This window comes from Nerophis lumbriciformis, linkage group LG27, assembly GCF_033978685.3.
Source record: "Nerophis lumbriciformis linkage group LG27, RoL_Nlum_v2.1, whole genome shotgun sequence".
Classification (NCBI taxonomy): Eukaryota; Metazoa; Chordata; class Actinopteri; order Syngnathiformes; family Syngnathidae; genus Nerophis; species Nerophis lumbriciformis.
Window position 1 is genome coordinate 32,103,318 of NC_084574.2, and position 20,203 is coordinate 32,123,520.

The 20,203-nt window shown below is 42.4% G+C and overlaps 1 protein-coding gene across 3 annotated transcripts; it reads left to right on the forward strand.

Moving 5' to 3' along the window:
- The first annotated feature begins 398 nt into the window (after nt 1-398).
- On the forward strand, nt 399-16,176 carry LOC133624310 (CMRF35-like molecule 5). 3 transcript variants are annotated; one of them, XM_061987793.2, is made up of 6 exons: nt 399-497; nt 597-917; nt 997-1,128; nt 9,693-9,832; nt 11,658-11,763; nt 15,184-15,349. In XM_061987793.2, the coding sequence occupies exons 1-6, from the start codon at nt 434-436 to the stop codon at nt 15,204-15,206; spliced, it is 786 nt and encodes a 261-aa protein (XP_061843777.2). In that variant the 5' UTR covers nt 399-433; the 3' UTR covers nt 15,207-15,349. The 3 variants fall into 3 exon arrangements, with proteins under 3 accessions (XP_061843777.2, XP_061843775.2, XP_061843776.2); XM_061987791.2 differs by lacking the exon at nt 11,658-11,763 and having other exon boundaries at nt 15,184-16,176; XM_061987792.2 differs by lacking the exon at nt 11,658-11,763 and having other exon boundaries at nt 402-497; nt 600-917; nt 15,184-16,176.
- The last annotated feature ends 4,027 nt before the right edge of the window (nt 16,177-20,203 follow it).

Below are 20,203 nucleotides of genomic sequence, written 5' to 3' on the forward strand. Positions count from 1 at the left end.
TTAACATTGTCACGTTATCGATGGGATAATTATTTTTTAGACAATATGATTTGCCTGAGCGGCTAGGAGACACTGAGAGTAACAAGCGGTAGAAAATGGATTAGAAAGGAAAGATAAAATAATAATAATAATAATAAAAAATAAATAATTAAAATAAAAAAATTAAAAATTAAAATACTTTTTTTTTTAACTTGGGACTTTCCGTGGGCCGGATTTTGGATGCTGGGGGGCCCATCAGGAATGCAGGTGAGGCACTTTGAAGCACACACATCTGGCTGCACCTTCGTGTCTGAGCCAAAGGAGAGCGCCATAAACGAGAAAATGAGGAAGCTCTTCTCTGGGTAGGTACTCACCGCAGCTTATAAGTCAAGTTCAGGAAGCCTATTTTCTCTTTGTGTGCACGGAGAGTACCCCCCTGATCATGTAAGATTCAATGGCCACTAACAGCAGGCGCTTCGGAATATGGCGCATACGCGTGATCATCTTTTTTCTGTGCGGTAAGAATTTTTCAAAGCCTGGCGTCAACTCCATATATCGGATATAAATAGAATGTGGTGGGCTAAAATCTAATATGCTGTTACTCACGTTTTATTTAGCAGGTGCGTGGACTGGGGGAGTGGCTGTCAATGTGAAAGGTTTGGAAGGAGCTGAAGTGTCCTTCCAGTGCCAACACCAATATGCATCTCAGTCAACTAAATACTTGTGCAGGGCTCCGTGCAAGACCCAGCAGCACATAGTGGCTCGAGTACAACCTGGAAAAAAAGCCACACAAGGTAAACTATGTCTGGAGGATGCGGGGAATGGAGTCTTCAATGTGACCTTTAAGCAACTCCGGCTGTCAGACTCTGGGACTTACTGGTGCGGTGTGGAAAGGCTCGGGTTGGACACCTACATTGAAGTGAAGCTACAAGTCAAAGGTCTTTCTTTGTTACTTATATTAAATGGCTTTAACCCCATTAGATGTTTGCTCTTTATTAAATGGCATGATCCATACAGCTGTTGGAGTCCACCCGGCTGTTGGAGACCATGCAACAACATCTGTACCGATCAGGTCTATCACATATTGGACCACTTCCACCTCTGCGCAAACAACACCTGAAATGGACCTGGGTGCAAACTGGCCTACAGGTAAGAAGGTTTAATTCAACAGGAACCATTCGCCGACTAGCATATTTCTATATGATACCTTACTTTACCTGACAGGCTCTGGATGTTTGCTTTCATTTAGTCCCTTAGTGTCCCATTCTTTCATGCACGCAAGTGAAAATCCTCTGCAGTTGCACGGATTCTAGCCGCGAGGCATTTCCCCCCTCCATTTAACTTAAGTACCTGCCTTCATCTAAAACAGGGGTCGGCAACCCAAAATGTCGAAAGAGCCATATTGGACCAAAAATACAAAAACAAAACTGTCTGGAGCCGCAACAAATTAAAAGCCATATTACATACAGATAGTGTGTCATGAGATATACATTGAATTGAGATGACTTAAAGGAAACTAAATGACCTCAAATATAGCTACAAATTAGGCATAATGATGCAATATGTACATATAGCGAGCTTAAATAGCATGTTAGCATCGATTAGCTTGCAGTCTTGCAGTGACCAAATATGTCTGATTAGCACTCCACACAAGTCAATAACATCAACAAAACTCACCTTTGTGCATTCATGCACAATGTTAAAAGTTTGGTGGACAAAATGAGACAGAAAAAGAAGTGGCATAAAACACGTCCTCGAAAGTCGGAGAAAGTTATATATGTAAACAAACTACGGTAAGTTCAAGGACCGCCAAAATTAGTAGGACAAAACGGAGTTCGCCAAATATTTGACTCAGTGAAGCATGTTTAATATAAACAGTGTGCTTTGTAACAATTAGGGAGGTTTGTGTCATGTTTGTCCTCCTACAGAAACCATATTAAAACAAAAAATATATTTTTTCCCCCCTCATCTTTTTCCATTTTTCATACATTTTTGAAAAAGCTCCAGAGAGCCACTAGGGCGGCGCTAAAGAGCCGCATAGAGCCGCGGGTTGCCGACCCCTGATCTAAGACAGTGTTTTTCAACCGTGCCGTGGGAATTATGCAACTTCACCTAAATGGTCCAAAAAATAGTTTTTGCAAATCCATCCATTTTTATAATCTGCAAATAATGGGCCGTTGCTTAGTGTTTGTACTGTGTAGAACTCAGTAGGGTAACCACGTAATACTCCATGTCAGTAGGTGGCAGTAGTTCAAAGTTCATTGCATTGTAAAAGTCGGAATGTGTCGGGTGAGACGAGGATGGTTTGTTGGGATCCCAATATGCAGACCAAAGCGGGAGGCAGTGTGCAGGTAAAAAGGTATGTAATGCTTAAAGGGGAACATTATCACCAGACCTATGTAAGCGTCAATATATACCTTGATGTTGCAGAAAAAAGACCATATATTTTTTTAACCGATTTCCGAACTCTAAATGGGTGAATTTTAGCGAATTAAACGCCTTTCTATTATTCGCTCTCGGAACGACGTCGCATCGGGAAGCAATCCGCCATTTTTTCAAACACATTACAAACACCGAGTCAAATCAGCTCTGTTATTTTCCGTTTTTTCGACTGTTTTCCGTACCTTGGAGACATCATGCCTCGTCGGTGTGTTGTCGGAGGGTGTAACAACACGAACAGGGACGGATTCAAGTTGCACCAGTGGCCCAAAGATGCGAAAGTGGCAAGAAATTGGACGTTTGTTCCGCACACTTTACCGACGAAAGCTATGCTACGACAGAGATGGCAAGAATGTGTGGATATCCTGCGACACTCAAAGCAGATGCATTTCCAACGATAAAGTCAAAGAAATCTGCCGCCAGACCCCCATTGAATCTGCCGGAGTGTGTGAGCAATTCAGGGACAAAAGACCTCGGTAGCACGGCAAGCAATGGCGGCAGTTTGTTCCCGCAGACGAGCGAGCTAAACCCCCTGGATGTCTTGGCTCACACCGTCCCTTATGCCACCGAAGATAATCAAGAGAAGAATATGGACCCTAGCTTCCCTGGCCTGCTGACATCAACTCCAAAACTGGACAGATCAGCTTTCAGGAAAAGAGAGCGGATGAGGGTATGTCTACAGAATATATTAATTGATGAAAATTGGACTGTCTGCACTCTCAAAGTGCATGTTGTTGCCAAATGTATTTCATATGCTGTAAACCTAGTTCATAGTTGTTAGTTTCCTTTAATGCCAAACAAACACATACCAATCGTTGGTTAGAAGGCGATCTCCGAATTCGTCCTCGCTTTCTCCCGTGTCGCTGGCTGTCGTGTCGTTTTCGTCGGTTTCGCTTGCATACGGTTCAAACCGATATGGCTCAATAGCTTCAGTTTCTTCTTCAATTTCGTTTTCGCTACCTGCCTCCACACTACAACCATCCGTTTCAATACATTCGTAATCTGTTGAATCGCTTAAGCCGCTGACATCCGAGTCTGAATCCGAGCTAATGTCGCTATAGCTTGCTGTTCTATGCGCCATGTTTGTTTGTGTTGGCATCACTGTGTGACGTCACAGGAAAATGGACGGGTGTATATAACGATGGTTAAAATCAGGCACTTTGAAGCTTTTTTTTTAGGGATATTGCGTGATGGGTAAAATTTTGAAAAAAACTTCGAAAAATAAAATAAGCCACTGGGAACTGATTTTTAATGGTTTTAACCCTTCTGAAATTGTGATAATGTTCCCCTTTAAACCAAAAATGAACAAAAGGGAAAGGGGAAGGAAAAGGCAATGGCTCTGCAAAACGAAAGTAAAACTGAAATGGCTACAAAGTAAACAGAAACAAAATGCTGTTTGTTTGTTTGTTTTCTCAGTGTACATGAATGAAGGTGTGTGTTGCTGGACCCGACTTGGACATTATCTGGACTGGACCTGGTTTTAAAAAAAAAAAAAAACAACCTTTAAACAAAGCTAATTTCATTTACAGCCAGGTCTGGTGAAGATAAGGTCCTTTCTTTCTTTTTTTATTTATTTATTTTATTTTTATTTTTTTATAGATAGGATAAATAAATATTTTCTTGGATAAAGAGGAAAGTAAACAATATAAAAATAATTACATAAGGGAGAAAAGGGAAAGAAAAAATAGTAATTAAATGAAAATGTTAGTGGACCAGCAGCACAAACAATCAAGTGTGCTTCAGGGACTGTGTTGTGTCCCTTGCAGAAGTGTTGTCCATGTTGTGGAAACCAGAATATTGTTGGCAGAAAGAAACAACCCCTTTTGTGTGAGTGGGTGTGTGTGAGTGTGAATAGGGGAGGGAGGGTTTTTTTTTTTTTTTTTTTTTCTGGGTTGATGCACTAGTTGAAAGTGTATCGTGTGTTTTTTTCTATGTTGATTTAATAAAAAAAAACAAAACAAAAAAAAACAAAAAAAAACAAAATGCTGGACTACAGCAAAAACTTACGGCGTCCACAAAGTACAGGTCTACAAGATCGAAGTGATGTAGCGTGCGCAAACTATAAAATTGCGTGTAATGTGCCCTCCGCAGTCATGTTATTGTGCTGTCCAACCTGTGTGCGATGTTGTTGAACTATGACAGCACACGTCTATAATATGTAACACCATTTATGCAATATAGAATCACAATCTGCAGAGCAATACAGAAACTATTTTAGCACACCTACTGTGCGCTCTGCAGGGAAGTGGTGGTGGACCGTCACAACAGCAGTGCATTCATGCTTTTGATCTAAATGCAAGAAAATACTTATGACAAGAAATGTTTTCATATAGGAGATATATAATAATAATAATAATAATATATTTCCAAAATGAAAAAAACGAACAGCATTACAAAAAAAACGCCAGGAGTCATCAAAAACTCATCAATTAAATGTGTTTAGTTCATTCCCTTAAGTCATACAGCAGCTTTAAATTTATAAAATAAAATTACTGAATAGACAATATGTCTATCTCAAGGCATTCATTTGATCGCAACTGGACTCCTTGGTTTGTTTGACAAAGGAACCAAACAGTCCAGTTGACTGCCCTGAGATGACTATGACCTGGATGAATGAGAACATTCATAGACACATTTTGTCTAATATTTTTTATTTATGACAGTCCAAGTAGTGTTCATATTTAGCCTCAATGGGCCCCATTCAGAAATAAGTTCCTAACTTTTCCTCTTATCTTTCTTCCTAAGTGATTTCCTAAGAGGAGTCCATTCAAATTCATTCTAAATGCCCAAATTGTTCCCACCTGCTGTTCTTAAGTTGCTGAATGCCAAATGGTTAGCGCGTGCGTGTCTATCATAATTTGCATATAAACACGCCCTTATTTCCCCAATATGCATATGTAAACGCCCTTAATTCTGTAATTTGCATAGGTAAACGTCCTTAATTCCCCATGTAAGGGCACAATTACGGCGGAAAAGGCGAACATCAAACACACGGAGAAAACACAAATAGATAAGAGAAATTCTTATTTTCCCGCGGAGGAAATACATTATGTCAAAATGTAAGTTTAAGAAAGGGGGGGACTGCTCTCGGTAGCCTAAAGCGTTCAAATAAATATTTGTCACTTCAGGCAAATAGGTCGACTTGGACTTGAAATTTCCGCGACTCCCCTGGGCACGATCTGCGACATCTTGCAGTAGCAGCAAAATCATTGCCATTGTGTGCGTATATGTGTGTGTGTGTGTGTGTGTGTGTGTGTGCGCACACTAGAGATGCGCGGATAGGTAATTTATCTCATCCGCAACCGCGTCAGAAAGTCATCAACCATCCGCCATCCACCCGATGTAACGTTTGATCAGAACTGCATCCGCCCGCCATCCGCCCGTTGTTATATATCTAATATTAATTAAAAAAAAAAAAAAGGGTGAAAACTACGCGAATTGCACCTTGTGCAGACAAGATTTTTCGATCGGACACGGAGGAATTAGCGATGTAAAAGACCACGTTGGGACAAAAAAACACAAGTCTAATGCCGTTGCTAGCGATACAAGTGGAAAACTTTCAACGTTTTTCGTCGCCCAAACAGATTCTTTGGATGTGATAAATGCCGAAGTTTTATTTACGGAGGCAATAATTGAGCATGGACTTCCAATTGCACTGGCTGATCACATGGGACAGTTAATAATGTAATGCAACCTTTAAAAATCATTACGCGGTGATCGCGATCCCAAAAATAAACTTTTCTTGCATGATAATGTCCAGAAAAATTCGCTTTATATTACTATAGAGTCCTTTTAACGAATGAGTTTGATGGTTTATCACAAACCTTAAATGAAATTCCATGGCCACTGTCCTGCTCTCTATATCAACCAGGGTGAGCCCCGGCCACCCCTTTCGTGAGCGCACTGAGCGCGGAGTGACCCCTTTTACGCGCCCCCGGCAACAGGGGTGGCAAGCAGGTAAGCTGCGCGGGCGGAGCGCGCGGAGTGACCCATGTTACGAGCCCCCGGCCACGGGGGTGGCGGGCAGGTAAGCTGCTTACCTGCTGCGCGTGACGCCGGCCGCGGCGAAAGCGGACGAGGCGGGGTGTCGGTGCGGTGGGCGCGGTAGTGACCCTGGACGTGCGTCAGGCCCTTCTCGCGGATCGCCTCAGCTACGGCTCCCGGTGGGGCCCTCTCGGGAGAAGGGGCCTCGGTCCCGGACCCCGGCGAGGCGTCCCTTCTCCCTCCGTAAAAGTGTCCATCTCTTTTTTTTTTTTTCTTCTGTTGTGGCATATGCTGCAGGTGCCTGCTCGTTTTTCGTATGTGGGTAACAACATTTAACTATGTATATATATTTCCCAATTGGTTTAACTGCCACCCGCAAAAAAAATAAATAAAAAAAAAATAAAAAAAATATCTAATTAATCCGCCCGACCCGACCCGCGAGCGGATAAAATCTTATTTTTTTAAATTTCATCCGCCCGATCCGCGGATAATCCGCGGACTCCGCGGTTGTGTCCGCAAACCGCGCATCTCTAGCGCACACGCATACGGTATTTTGAAATGTCTATATATTACTCATTTTGCTATATGTCTGTCTGTCTGTCTGTCGTCTTATCTATATCTATATCTATATCTATATCTATATCTATATCTATATCTATATCTATATCTATCTATCTACCTATGATATTAATTTAGCATTAGACAATAGAAGTAAGGGAACTTGTCACATTTAAGAACAAATAGGCCACCCTAAGAGTGCTCTGGAGCACTCATAGATTTTGTTCTTATCTACGAACAAATCCCAGCTGAGAAAACATTGGTGAATACAAAAATCTCCTTAAAAACTTCGTAAGTGGGCTTAAGAACAACATTTGTTCTAAAGAGCGGTTGCTGAATGGAGCCCACTGTCCTTGCTTTTCCTGTCATTATGTATTGTCCTTAACATTCTAACTTACCTTTATCCATCTATAATTGTTAATACATTCACTTTCAATAACTTTAAATAATTTATTCTTATTTGTATCCTTGTTTTAAACATTTTATATCTTGCTTTTTAATAAAGATTAGGATCTTAATCTACTTTTAACCTTTGTTGTGGTCTAAAATATGTATTGAATATGTGTAAATTGTGCGTACATTTTGTTCCACCGTCACATTTACTTTCTGCATTTGTCTGAAATATTGTTTGTTTTAAAATATTTATTTATTATTCTTATTGGTATTTTTTTTCCACAACACCTTCCTTTATTTCACACAGGAAGTGAACAAAATATAAACAAGTCAAAGTTATGGAATTATTGAATTATCATTATTGGAGTGGAGAAGGCGTAAGATTAAAATATAAACTTTGCGCCTTCCTACTACTTTTCAGACATATTGACGTATGTTCCTAATGTAACTTGTGATGCACGTCTGACACAAATAAACCACACCATACCGTAAAAACGAAGGCTACGAGTAAAACTGTGGGTACTCAGGGCCTGCAAAGACTCACAATAAATGTTGTTTAACAGAAAGGAATCAACTAAACACTTGTCAACAAGAGGGCCTTCACACCTAGATTGTATTATTAATCTTGCTTTATCGCTATTACTAGTTTTTTCCCCCCCATTAGTGAATAGAGGTAGAGGATGTGAAGATAACCTCAGAGAGAGACAAAACAGAAGTGGTCTGAGGTCGGGTGAAAAAGTTGCGTTTAAGACCGACTATTGAAGACTATCAGATCTCATTACAGTTTGAAATACAGCACTTTACAGTGATAGAATATACATTTCCCTTTTTTATTATAATTTTTTACAGCAATTACCTTGTTTTTGAGCTCTTATTTATTTACCTGAATGGGAATGAGTCTGTGTTGATGATCCTGACCTTTCTCTGTTTTATTGTTAATGTTATTGCTATTTGAATGTGTTATATGAATAAACCAACCTGCCGGAAATTAGAAATATATATATATATTTACACCATATTTTCCAGATTATAGCGCGCATCCATTAACTTTTAGAAGAAACATATTTTTCCCACTATAAGCCGAGGGTATATACAGTGTGTAATGAATTATTTACATGGAAATATTTTGTAAATATTTATTTACATGCCTGTAACATGGCAGTAAAACGGCTGATCGGACAAAACGTCCTCATCATGGACCCACTGGCTGTGGAAGCTCGCTCTCCAATCAGCGAAACGGACTCATAGTCCACGGTGATGAATTGACGAAACTGAAACAATACAAAAAGAATGGCATTGTAAGTTAATAATACGAACAAAGACGCCCGTAAACGTGTTAGCATATTAGCTAATGCCAACAACACTAGCTTCATTACATTATGATAGCACGTATAAATATGCATGAAAACAGTCCTACAGACATTACACAGGGAATGGTTTAGACTTAGACTTAGACAAACTTTATTGATCCACAAGGGAAATTGTTCCAGACAGTAGCTCAGTTACAAAGGATGGAAAGGGTAAGGTTGGAAAGGATAATGCAGCTATAAAATAGACTAAAAATGTACCATAGTAGCAATATAAAATACAACATATATGCACTATTTACATATTATATATGCAGTCTATAATATATACTGATATATTATATTATTATATTATATAATATATAACATTATATATTTTTTTATATAATATATACAATATATAACAAATCCCAATCACCATGTACAATATTACAGTATATGTAACAGCTGCAGCAAAAAAAAGGCAGCATAAAATAGAGAGCAGAAAATATACATTATAAATAAAGAGAGGTAGCTAATATAGAAGCGGTGAGGTAATAGACATATATCATATATTGCTGCATGGCGAGTTTAGTAAGTATAAACAATTTTAGTTATACGGTAAAACTTAAAAACGTAGCTTGGAGTGATGAATGAAGAATCCAAACAAGCAGAAACGCTATGGACGGCTGGAAGACGGAACGGCGCTTGTGCTTCCGGTTAAAAGCTTAGTCGAAACAGAAGGGCATTGCAGCACTACAGTACCTGCAGTGAGTGTACTTGTTCAAAAGATGCACAAACAATAACACAACTAATCAGTCTCTTTGCTTGTTTTTTTATTTAACTATTTGCAATACAGCCGTACTTTTATAAGCTGCATGGTTAAAAAGAGCGACTTATAGTCCGGGATTTATCATTAATAGTGTTTTATTTATTTATTTTATTTTATTCGCATGTGTGCACTAATGTTGTAGCCTTTAATGTGAATATAATTTGGCGACACATTCTAACTTTTACAATTGCTTACCTTTATTTTTCTCTCTTTTTGATCAGCTGCTTTTTGGTATGGTATTACTGGGGCCGGTGCTGTGCTTTTTACCTTGGTGGTTGCTGGAACCTTCAGGAAGTGCAGATCAAGAGTGAAACCACAAGCGTTTATCAGCAACAGTGCAGACAATGTCGTCGACGAAGAGGTAAAACAAGACACTTCCGTGTTCACACACACTAAAAAATGCTGGGTTATTTTGATAACCCAATTCATGAGTTGTGAGTGTTGGGTTAAATTTTGGAGTTATTTTTATGAGGAGTGTCGGAGGCAGATATTTACATATATCCGCATTTAAGTGTTACTTCTTTATTTTCATAATCATATTACAAAACAACTAGTGTTTTTCTTCCAATTGTGATCTTTTGGTTGTCTGCAAATACTTTGTGCTAACCTTGAATATGGAATGTAAGGAGGAGAGATAGTCCTTCTTTTATCTCTTCTTGGGTCCAGGTGCGGAGGGCAATGGGCATGTGTTTGGGCTGGAAAGACAAGACAGCGAGGGTGGGAGGGAGAGAGACTTTACAGAAGAGAAGGTTTCCATTTTTTAGATCTGACCATCTTAGCTGCGCGATTGAATGTTCTATGCTGGACTGGTCTCATGATATTTGCAAAGCTTTGCAAATATATTACAAAATACCTATTCTGTCTCTGGTGGTTCTTTTACTCAGCTTTAAGTGTCGTAAAGAGCTTGGGAGCGACGACCAGAAATTTGAATTCCCTGGGAGGAACAACTTGTCCAAACGCAACAAGAGCGATCCATTTTTTGGGTTATAAGGGTTATTTTAACTCAATTTCTGGGTTTTCAAAACTATGCAGTATTTTTGGGTTGTTTTTCAATGAGTAACGCATTTTTGGGTAAAAGGCTTTTTTTTAATTAAAAATGTACTTTTTTCTTGAAGGGAATTTTATTAAGGATTAATCTCATTAACATTATTTACAATCACACATCTTATGTACATGAAAATATTTGAGCATGCTGTATAGAACTACTATGACCATACACGGCAATTCTTGTAAAAAATAATGTCACTCATATCTTGCTTTTGAGTATATTTTAATAAAAAAATAAAAATAATTTCGATCAGTAGTTGGGAAGGAGTAGGACAAACCAGCAGTAGAATTTATAAATTTTAACCAATTATTGGGTCAAGGAGCGCTAAACTGCACAACCCAATTTGGAATAACCGAAGGAAATGGGAAATAAAAGCCGTCATTAATACCTTAAAAGAAAAAAAACTAGGTTCCATTGGGCTGAGGATGATAAATGATGGACTAAACATGACCGGATGAAAGTCATTTTCAGTGATGAATCGCAAATTTGCTTTGTTTGGTGTCGTTCTAATGAGATTTATGAAGACGACTGCCTGAAGAAAACACGTAACTGTCCACAGTCATTGATGATATGGGGCTGCATGTTTATCTTCAATAAATGCAAACGTTTACATTGACATTTTGGACACTTTTCTTATTCTATCAATCGAAAGGATGTTTGGGGATGATGACATCCTTTTTCAAGATGATAATGCATCTTGCCCATAAAGCAAAAACTGAACACTTTCCTTAAGAAAGATACATAAGGTTAATGTCATGGCCTGCCAATAGTCCGGACGTCAATCCAAATGCAAATTTGTGGTGAAAATGGTCCAAAGCTGATCTGTCAACAGCAATCAGAGTAAGTTGGAGCAAGATCAATGAAGAATATTGTTTGTCAGTCGGAAAGTTCATGTTTCAGAGACTGCAAGCTGTTATAACAGCCCGAGGTGGTGCAACAAAGTACTGTGTCGTCGTGGTTTTTCATGAGTCCATCTTTTTCACTCTTCGTGATCTAAAAATAAAACTGTTACTGACGACTACAATTCACATTCTTTATTTCTTAGTGTTTCTTAAAGCCGGAAAATTGCTGTTTTGAATGACTATAGTTTTGAACTGAATGAACATCCTTCAAGTCTGGTGATTCCATCATTTCACAGGGCATATATCATATGGCTCAGATGATAGAAATGTCGTCCAGAAACTTGGGGGTTCCTACTACGAATCCAGCTTCCACCATCTCAGTCACTCCCGTTGTGTCCTTGGGTAAGACACTACGCCACCTTGCTCCCAGTGCAATTCACCCTGGTGTATGAATGTGTGTGGCAGGACTGCCTTGCAAAAGAGATCCTTAAAATAAATAGCAAATAAAGGTAAAAACAACAACTTGGGAGAAGCAATTGCATTAGTTATAGTATTCCTTGGCTATGTTGTGCGCTTGCACTTACTGTATGTGTGTGTGTGTGTTTGTGTCATCATTTTGTGCAACGGCCATCTTTTTCAAAGGGGAAGTGTGCCTTGCTTGGGCGCTCACTCATAACCAGTTCTTCTCAAATAGTGGGACAGGCGCACCTGGAGGGGGCCATAGTACGACCCTTATCAGTATCATGCACTATCATGCTTCAAACCTATCCACTAGAGATGTCCACTTTAAAATGTAATATCGGAAATGATCTGTATCGTTTTTTTTATTATCGGTATCGTTTGTATTTTTATTTTTATTTTTTTTAATTATTATTATTTTTTAATTAAATCAACATAAAAAACACAAGATACACTTACAATTAGTGCACCAACCCAAAAAACCTCCCTACCCCACTCATTTACACTCATTCACACAAAAGGGTTGTTTCTTTCTGTTATTAATATTCTGATTCCTACATTATATATCAATATATATCAATACAGTCTGCAAGGGATGCAGTCCGTAAGCACACATGATTGTGTGTGCTGCTGGTCCACTAATAGTACTAACCTTTAACAGTTAATTTTACTCATTTTCAATAATTACTAGTTTCTATGTAACTGTTTTTATATTCATCCATCCATCCATCTTCTTCCGCTTATCCGAGGTCGGGTCGCGGGGGCAGCAGCCAAAGCAGGGAAGCCCAGACTTCCCTCTCCCCAGCCACTTCGTCCAGCTCCTCCCGGGGGATCCCGAGGCGTTCCCAGGCCAGCCGGGAGACATAGTCTTCCCAACGTGTCCTGGGTCTTCCCCGTGGCCTCCTACCGGTCGGACATGCCCTAAACACCTTCCTAGGGAGGCGCTCGGGTGGCATCCTGACCAGATGCCCGAACCACCTCATCTGGCTCCTCTCGATGTAGAGGAGCAGCAGCTTTACTTTGAGCTCCCCCCGGATGACAGAGCTTCTCACCCTATCTCTAAGGGAGAGACCTGCCACCCGGCGGAGGAAACTCATTTCGGCCGCTTGTACCCGTGATCTTGTCCTTTCGGTCATAACCCAAAGCTCATGACCATAGGTGAGGATGGGAACGTAGATCGACCGGTAAATTGAGAGCTTTGCCTTCCGGCTCAGCTCCTTCTTCACCACAACGGATCGATACAGCGTCCGCATTACTGAAGACGCCGCACCGATCCGCCTGTCGATCTCACGATCCACTCTTCCCTCACTTTATTTTTTATTCAAGAACATGTTTTTAATTTATTTATCTTTTATTTTATTTGGTGGCAGAGGGGTTAGTGCATCTGCCTCACAATACGAAGGTCCTGAGTAGTCTTGGGTTCAATCCCGGGCTCGGGATCTTTCTGTGTGGAGTTTGCATGTTCTCCCCGTGACTGCGTGGGTTCCCTCCGGGTACTTCGGCTTCCTCCCACCTCCAAAGACATGCACCTGGGGATAAGTTGATTGGCAACACTAAATTGGCCCTAGTGTGTGAATGTGAGTGTGAATGTTGTCTGTCTATCTGTGTTGGCCCTGCGATGAGGTGGCGACTTGTCTAGGGTGTACCCCGCCTTCCGCCCGATTGTAGCTGAGATAGGCTCCAGCGCCCCCCGCGACCCCCAAAGGGAATAAGCGGTAGAAAATGGATGGATGGATGGATATTTTATTTTATGATTTAAAAAAAAAAAAAAAGGACCTTATCTTCACCATACCTGGTTGTCCAAATTAGGCATAATAATGTGTCAATTCCACGACTGTATATATCGGTATCGGTTGATATCGGTATCGGTAATTAAGAGTTGGACAATATCGGAATATCGGATATCGGCAAAAAAGCTATTATCGGACTGTAGATGTGGGTGACCCCTCTCCCCCCTCTAGGCATGCAATGGACGTCGAGTGGGTCTAGCATAATATTGTGAAAGTCCAGTCCATAGTAGATCTAACATAATAGCGAGAGTCCAGTCCATAGTGGGGCCAGCAGGAGACCATTCCGAGCGGAGACGGGTCAGCAGCGCAGAGACGTCCCCAACCGATGCACAGGCGAGCGGTCCACCCCGGGTCCCGACTCTGGACAGCCAGCACTTCATCCATGGCCACCGGACCTGTGCCCCCCCCCCCCCTCCACAAGGGAAAGGGGGGCAGAAAAGAAAAGAAACGGCAGATCAACTGGTTATTTAAAGGATAGAGTATACAAATGAGTTTTAAGATGGGACTTAAATGCTTCTACTCAAAAGTTTATTTGTATAGCCCTAAATCACGAGTGTCTCAAAGGGCTGCACAAGGTCACAACGACATTCTCGGCAGGGAGTCAGGGCAAGAAAAAACTCAACCCAATGGGATACAATGAGAATCTTTGGAGGGCACTGCAGATGTGGGGACCCCGCCCATAGGCGACTGGTGCAATGGACGTCGAGTGGATCTAGTTAATAGTGTGAGAGTCCAGTCCATAGTGGATCTAACATAATAGTGTGAGAGTCCAGTCCATAGTGGATCTAACATAATAGTGTGAGAGTCCAGTCCATAGTGGATCTAACATAATAGTGTGAGAGTCCAGTCCATAGTGGGGCCAGCAGGGGATCATCTTGAGTGGAGACAAGTCAGCAGCACAGAGACGTCATCAACTGATGCACAGATGAGTGGTCCAGCCCGGGTCCCGACTTTGAACAGCTAGCGCTTCATCTGTTGTCACTTAATAACCTCTCCACGCAGGAGAAGGGGGGGGGGGAGCAGAAGAGAGACGACAGATCAACTGGTCTAAAAGGGGGGTCTATTTAAAGGCTAGTGTATACAAATGAGTTTTAAAATGGGATTATGATGTTGTGAATGTAAAGGAAAATGAGTGTTTCCATGAGCACAGCTGGTAGCACACCAAAAAAACCCTAATTTAAATAGGGTGTCAGCACCACATTTAAACTTCTTATCAATTGCACGTGCAGTTTTAGTAGACCACCCGCAACACGCCCACTAATAGGCCACACAATTTTATAGTTTGCACATGCTATTTAGCACTTGTTTTTTTTTCTTTGTAGACCAGACCCTGAGTATTTTCACTTTTTCAAGCCTTTTTTTTAACATTCCGCACTAAAAAAAATAATGCAAGTATTTCTGATTTGGGCTGATATCGTATTGGATCAGTATCAATACTAAAGGCTCCAATAACTGGACACCACTACAGTTTACTACTGCATGTAAAACCATGGAGACAAGGTGACCCAATTCGTTATTCGTTAAGTGTCTTTTTCAACTTTTAACACATATTCTTCTTTTTTTCGTCACACAGGAAAACGTTTACGTCAACACTAAAGAACCAAGATCTATTAAGAGAAATCCAGCACAGACGTTCTCTGATGGTCACCAATCACACCTGGACTCACCAACTCATCCCATCTATGCAAATGTTATCAAAACCAAATATTCTGCTGGTTCCACCTGCTCAGCTGCAAAAGTCCAACATTTATACATCTAGATGTTGTCACATCATTTTACACACATAGTAATTTGTGTAAAATGTGAGTTAACATGTGCTTTGTAAAAAAAAGAATAATTTAAACGTTGCCAGTCATGCAAATAACACCCAAATAGCTCGCCTCTTCTTTGTTTTTGTCATAGTAGAATCTCTCATAGTGACAAAGGTCGGAGAACTGCACACCGATTGTAAAGGTTGAAGTTAAGCAGGGAAGAGTTCTAAATAGGAAAACCTGTAAATGTTTTTATTTTGCACAACATTTTTTAAATATTGAATGTCATGTCTGTGTGATCATGTTTTGTTTTAGTAATGTTCGGTTTAAATTTTGGACTTTTTGTGCACTTTTGTTTTGTTTTGTCACCATAGCAACCATTAGTTTCACCTGTCACGTCACGCACCTGTTCCACGTTTGGACTCATTGTGCACTCTTGTCACCATAGCAACCATTAGTTTTCACCTGTCACGTCACGCACCTGTTTCACGTTTTGAGTCACGCACCTGCTTTCATGTCCATAGTATTTAAGTTCATTCATTTTCTGTTGTTCGTCCTGACGACATCCCCGCATTTACGCTCCTGCACACTCTCCACACCCTGATGACCCTTGCTACTCTTTTTTTTCATGCCGGTTCCATGCCAAGTAAGTTTTTTTTTTATTAAGCCACAGTTAGTGTTTTGTTTAATTGTTCATAGTTTCTGCCAATGTGCAAGTTTTGTGTTTTTAGTCTAGTTTTGTACCTCCGCCCCTGTGCGCGCTTTTCGTTTATTCCTTTTTTGATAGTTTAAATAAATCATGTACGCACCTTCAAGCCTTGACCAGTCCAGTTCATTTGCACCACGGGAGAACAAACCAAGCCAAAGTCCAAGTCATGACAGATGTCGTCAGCAAAAAAGTTTCCCCGCAGATGATATCACGCCGCCGCCTTGTCATGACGTCACCCCACCCACTGGTGATGACGTCAGAGACCAAGATGTTAACTTTGTCTATCAGCCACCACCAAAGGACTTTTTTGCCAGAATCAGACACTTTCAGAACATTTTTTCACAGACCCGCCCACTGGGACAGTCCTTGCCCCCCAAGACTCAAGCCCCGCCCCCGTCACAAAATGTTTCTTTTTTTCCGCCCACACAACACCAGGTGGGGGAAAAGAAATATTTTTTGGACAATTTAGTGGGGAGGATTCTGCCCCCCTCCTGACCTCCCTCCACCCACCCCTAAAAATGGTTCCAGACCGCGGGGAGCGCGTCTCGTATCCGCTCCTTGAGGGGGGGGATAGGGCTGGGAACTGTACAGGTGGGGTGACTCAGCTTCGCCATGCCAAGCCGCAACCCCCAGCTAGACCACCTCCACCTGCACCAGTAGCTCCACGACGCCAAGCTCCGGTACCAGCTCCACGACGCCAAGCTCCGGTACCAGCTCCACGACGCCAAGCTCCGGTACCAGCTTCACGACGCCAAGCTCCGGTACCAGCTCAACGACGCCAAGCTCCGGTACCAGCTCCACGACGCCAAGCTCCGGTACCAGCTCCACGACGCCAAGCTCCGGTACCAGCTCAACAGGTCCAAGACCAAGACCCTCCACGCCAAGCCCAAGACCAAGACCCTCCACGCCAATTGCCGCCAGTCGCAGCTCCACGACGCCAAGTGCCGCCAGTCGCAGCTCCACGACGCCAAGTGCCGCCAGTCGCAGCTCCACGACGCCAAGTGCCGCCAGTCGCAGCTCCACGACGCCAAGTGCCGCCAGTCGCAGCTCCACGACGCCAAGTGCCGCCAGTCGCAGCTTCACGACGCCAAGTGCCGCCAGTCGCAGCTTCACGACGCCAAGTGCCGCCAGTCGCAGCTTCACGACGCCAAGTGCCGCCAGTCGCAGCTTCACGACGCCAAGTGCCGCCAGTCGCAGCTTCACGACGCCAAGTGCTGCCAGTCGCAGCTTCACGACGCCAAGACCCGCCATGCCAAGACCAAGACCAAGACCCGCCATGCCAAGACCAAGACCAAGACCCGCCATGCCAAGACCAAGACCCGCCATGCCAAGACCAAGACCCGCCATGCCAAGACCAAGACCCGCCATGCCAAGACCAAGACCCGCCATGCCAAGACCAAGACCCGCCATGCCAAGACCAAGACCTGCCACGCCAAGACCAAGACCCACGCCAAGACCAAGACCTATACCAAGACCCACGCCGAGCTTCGCCGCCTGACGCGCCACGCCGAGCTTCGCCGCCTGACGCGCCACGCCAAGCTTCGCCGCCTGACTCACCACGCCAAGCCACGCCTGCCACGATGACGATGCGCCTGCCTCCTCGTCGGCCACGGATATGGCCGCTACCTGGTCGCCCGCCACGCCAAGTGCGCCCACCTCCCAGTCGGCCACGAATGTGGTCATTCCCTGGGCGCCCGCCTCGCCTGCTGCAGCGGCGTTCCACTCGCCGCCGCCACCTAACTCTGCCCCGGTGGATACGGGGACACGTGGCCTGGCGACCCACCGCCATGTCCCCCTCCCGCCCTCCCATGACTTGTTGATATTTTCTGTTTTTGGACATCTGGGATCTGTCCGTAAGGGGGGGATTCTGTCATGTCTGTGTGATCATGTTTTGTTTTAGTAATGTTCGGTTTAAATTTTGGACTTTTTGTGCACTTTTGTTTTGTTTTGTCACCATAGCAACCATTAGTTTCACCTGTCACGTCACGCACATGTTCCACGTTTGGACTCATTGTGCACTCTTGTCACCATAGCAACCATTAGTTTTCACCTGTCACGTCACGCACCTGTTTCACGTTTTGAGTCACGCACCTGCTTTCACTAATCATGTCCATAGTATTTAAGTTCATTCATTTTCTGTTGTTCGTCCTGACGACATCCCCGCATTTACGCTCCTGCACACTCTCCACACCCTGATGACCCTTGCTACTCTTTTTTTTCATGCCGGTTCCATGCCAAGTAAGTTTTTTTTTTTATTAAGCCACAGTTAGTGTTTTGTTTAATTGTTCATAGTTTCTGCCAATGTGCAAGTTTTGTGTTTTTAGTCTAGTTTTGTACCTCCGCCCCTGTGCGCGCTTTTCGTTTATTCCTTTTTTGATAGTTTAAATAAATCATGTACGCACCTTCAAGCCTTGACCAGTCCAGTTCATTTGCACCACGGGAGAACAAACCAAGCCAAAGTCCAAGTCATGACATTGAATAAATGATTTGCCATGTACCTGTATTGCTCAAAAACCTGCACATCTAATTGAATTCTGGTTGGAGTCAAATACTGTAGTGTTAAAATTAGTACAGTCAAAAATAACAAGTTCTCGCATGTGATTAAGCAATAGATTATTGCATTAATCATGTATATACGTAGATTAATCACATCAGTTTTGGGGGCTGTACATGTTTTTTTTTTTACCTTAACCATAGATGGTTACCTGAATGGCGGCACGGGTTGCTATATGGTCAGCGATCAACTCAATGCATTAGGGTTGTCTTGATACCAATATTTTGGTACCGGTACCGGTACCAAAATACTCAATACTTTTCTATACTTTTCTAAATAAAGGGGACAGCAACAAAAAATATTGGCTTTATTTTAACAACACATCTTAGAGTACATTAAACATATGTTTCTTATTGCAAATAAAGAACTATTTTTTTCCTTAAATAAAATAGTGAACATACAAGACAACTTGTTTTTTAGTAGTAAGTAAGCAAACAAAGGCTCATAGTTAGTCTGCTGACATATGCAGTAACATATTGTGTCATTCTTCATTCTATTATTTTGTCAAAATTATAAAGGACAAGCTGTAAAAATGTATTTTTAATTTACTTGTTCATTTACTATTAATATCTGGTTATTTTCAGTTTCAACATGTTCTATCTACACTTCTGTTAAAATGTAATAATCACGTATTCTTCTGTTGTTTGATACTTTAACATTACAGTACATATTTACATACCTAAAGTTCGTACATCCACACGCACATTCAATATACAAACATACACATACACATACTGTACATATACACTTACTATACAAACACATATACACACTCTGTACATATACATTCATTGTACTAACACATATACACATTCTGTACATATACAAGTACATATGCATACTTACACTCATGCACATAATCACGTTTCATCAAACATATATTAAAGTTGTTGCCCTAGGGTAAACTGGGTGTAACACATGGCACACTGACAAAGCTTCACCTCCATCCATCCATCCATCCATCTTCTTCCGCTTATCCGAGGTCGGGTCGCGGGGGCAACAGCTTAAGCAGGGAAGCCCAGACTTCCCTCTCCCCAGCCACTTCGTCCAGCTCTTCCTGTGGGACCCCGAGGCGTTCCCAGGCCAGCCGGGAGACATAGTCTTCCCAACGTGTCCTGGGTCTTCCCCGCGGCCTCCTACCGGTGGGACGTGCCCTAAACACCTCCCTAGGGAGGCGTTCGGGTGGCATCCTGACCAGATGCCCGAACCACCTCATCTGGCTCCTCTCGATGTGGAGGAGCAGCGGCTTTACTTTGAGCTCCCCCCGAATGACAGAGCTTCTCACCCTATCTCTAAGGGAGAGACCCGCCACCCGGCGGAGGAAACTCATTACGGCCGCTTGTACCCGTGATCTTGTCCTTTCGGTCATAACCCAAAGCTCATGACCATAGGTGAGGATGGGAACGTAGATCGACCGATAAATTGAGAGCTTTGCCTTCCGGCTCAGCTCCTTCTTCACCACAACGGATCTATACAGCGTCCGCATTACTGAAGACGCCGCACCGATCCGCCTGTCGATCTCACGATCCACTCTTCCCCCACTCGTGAACAAGACTCCGAGGTACTTGAACTCCTCCAC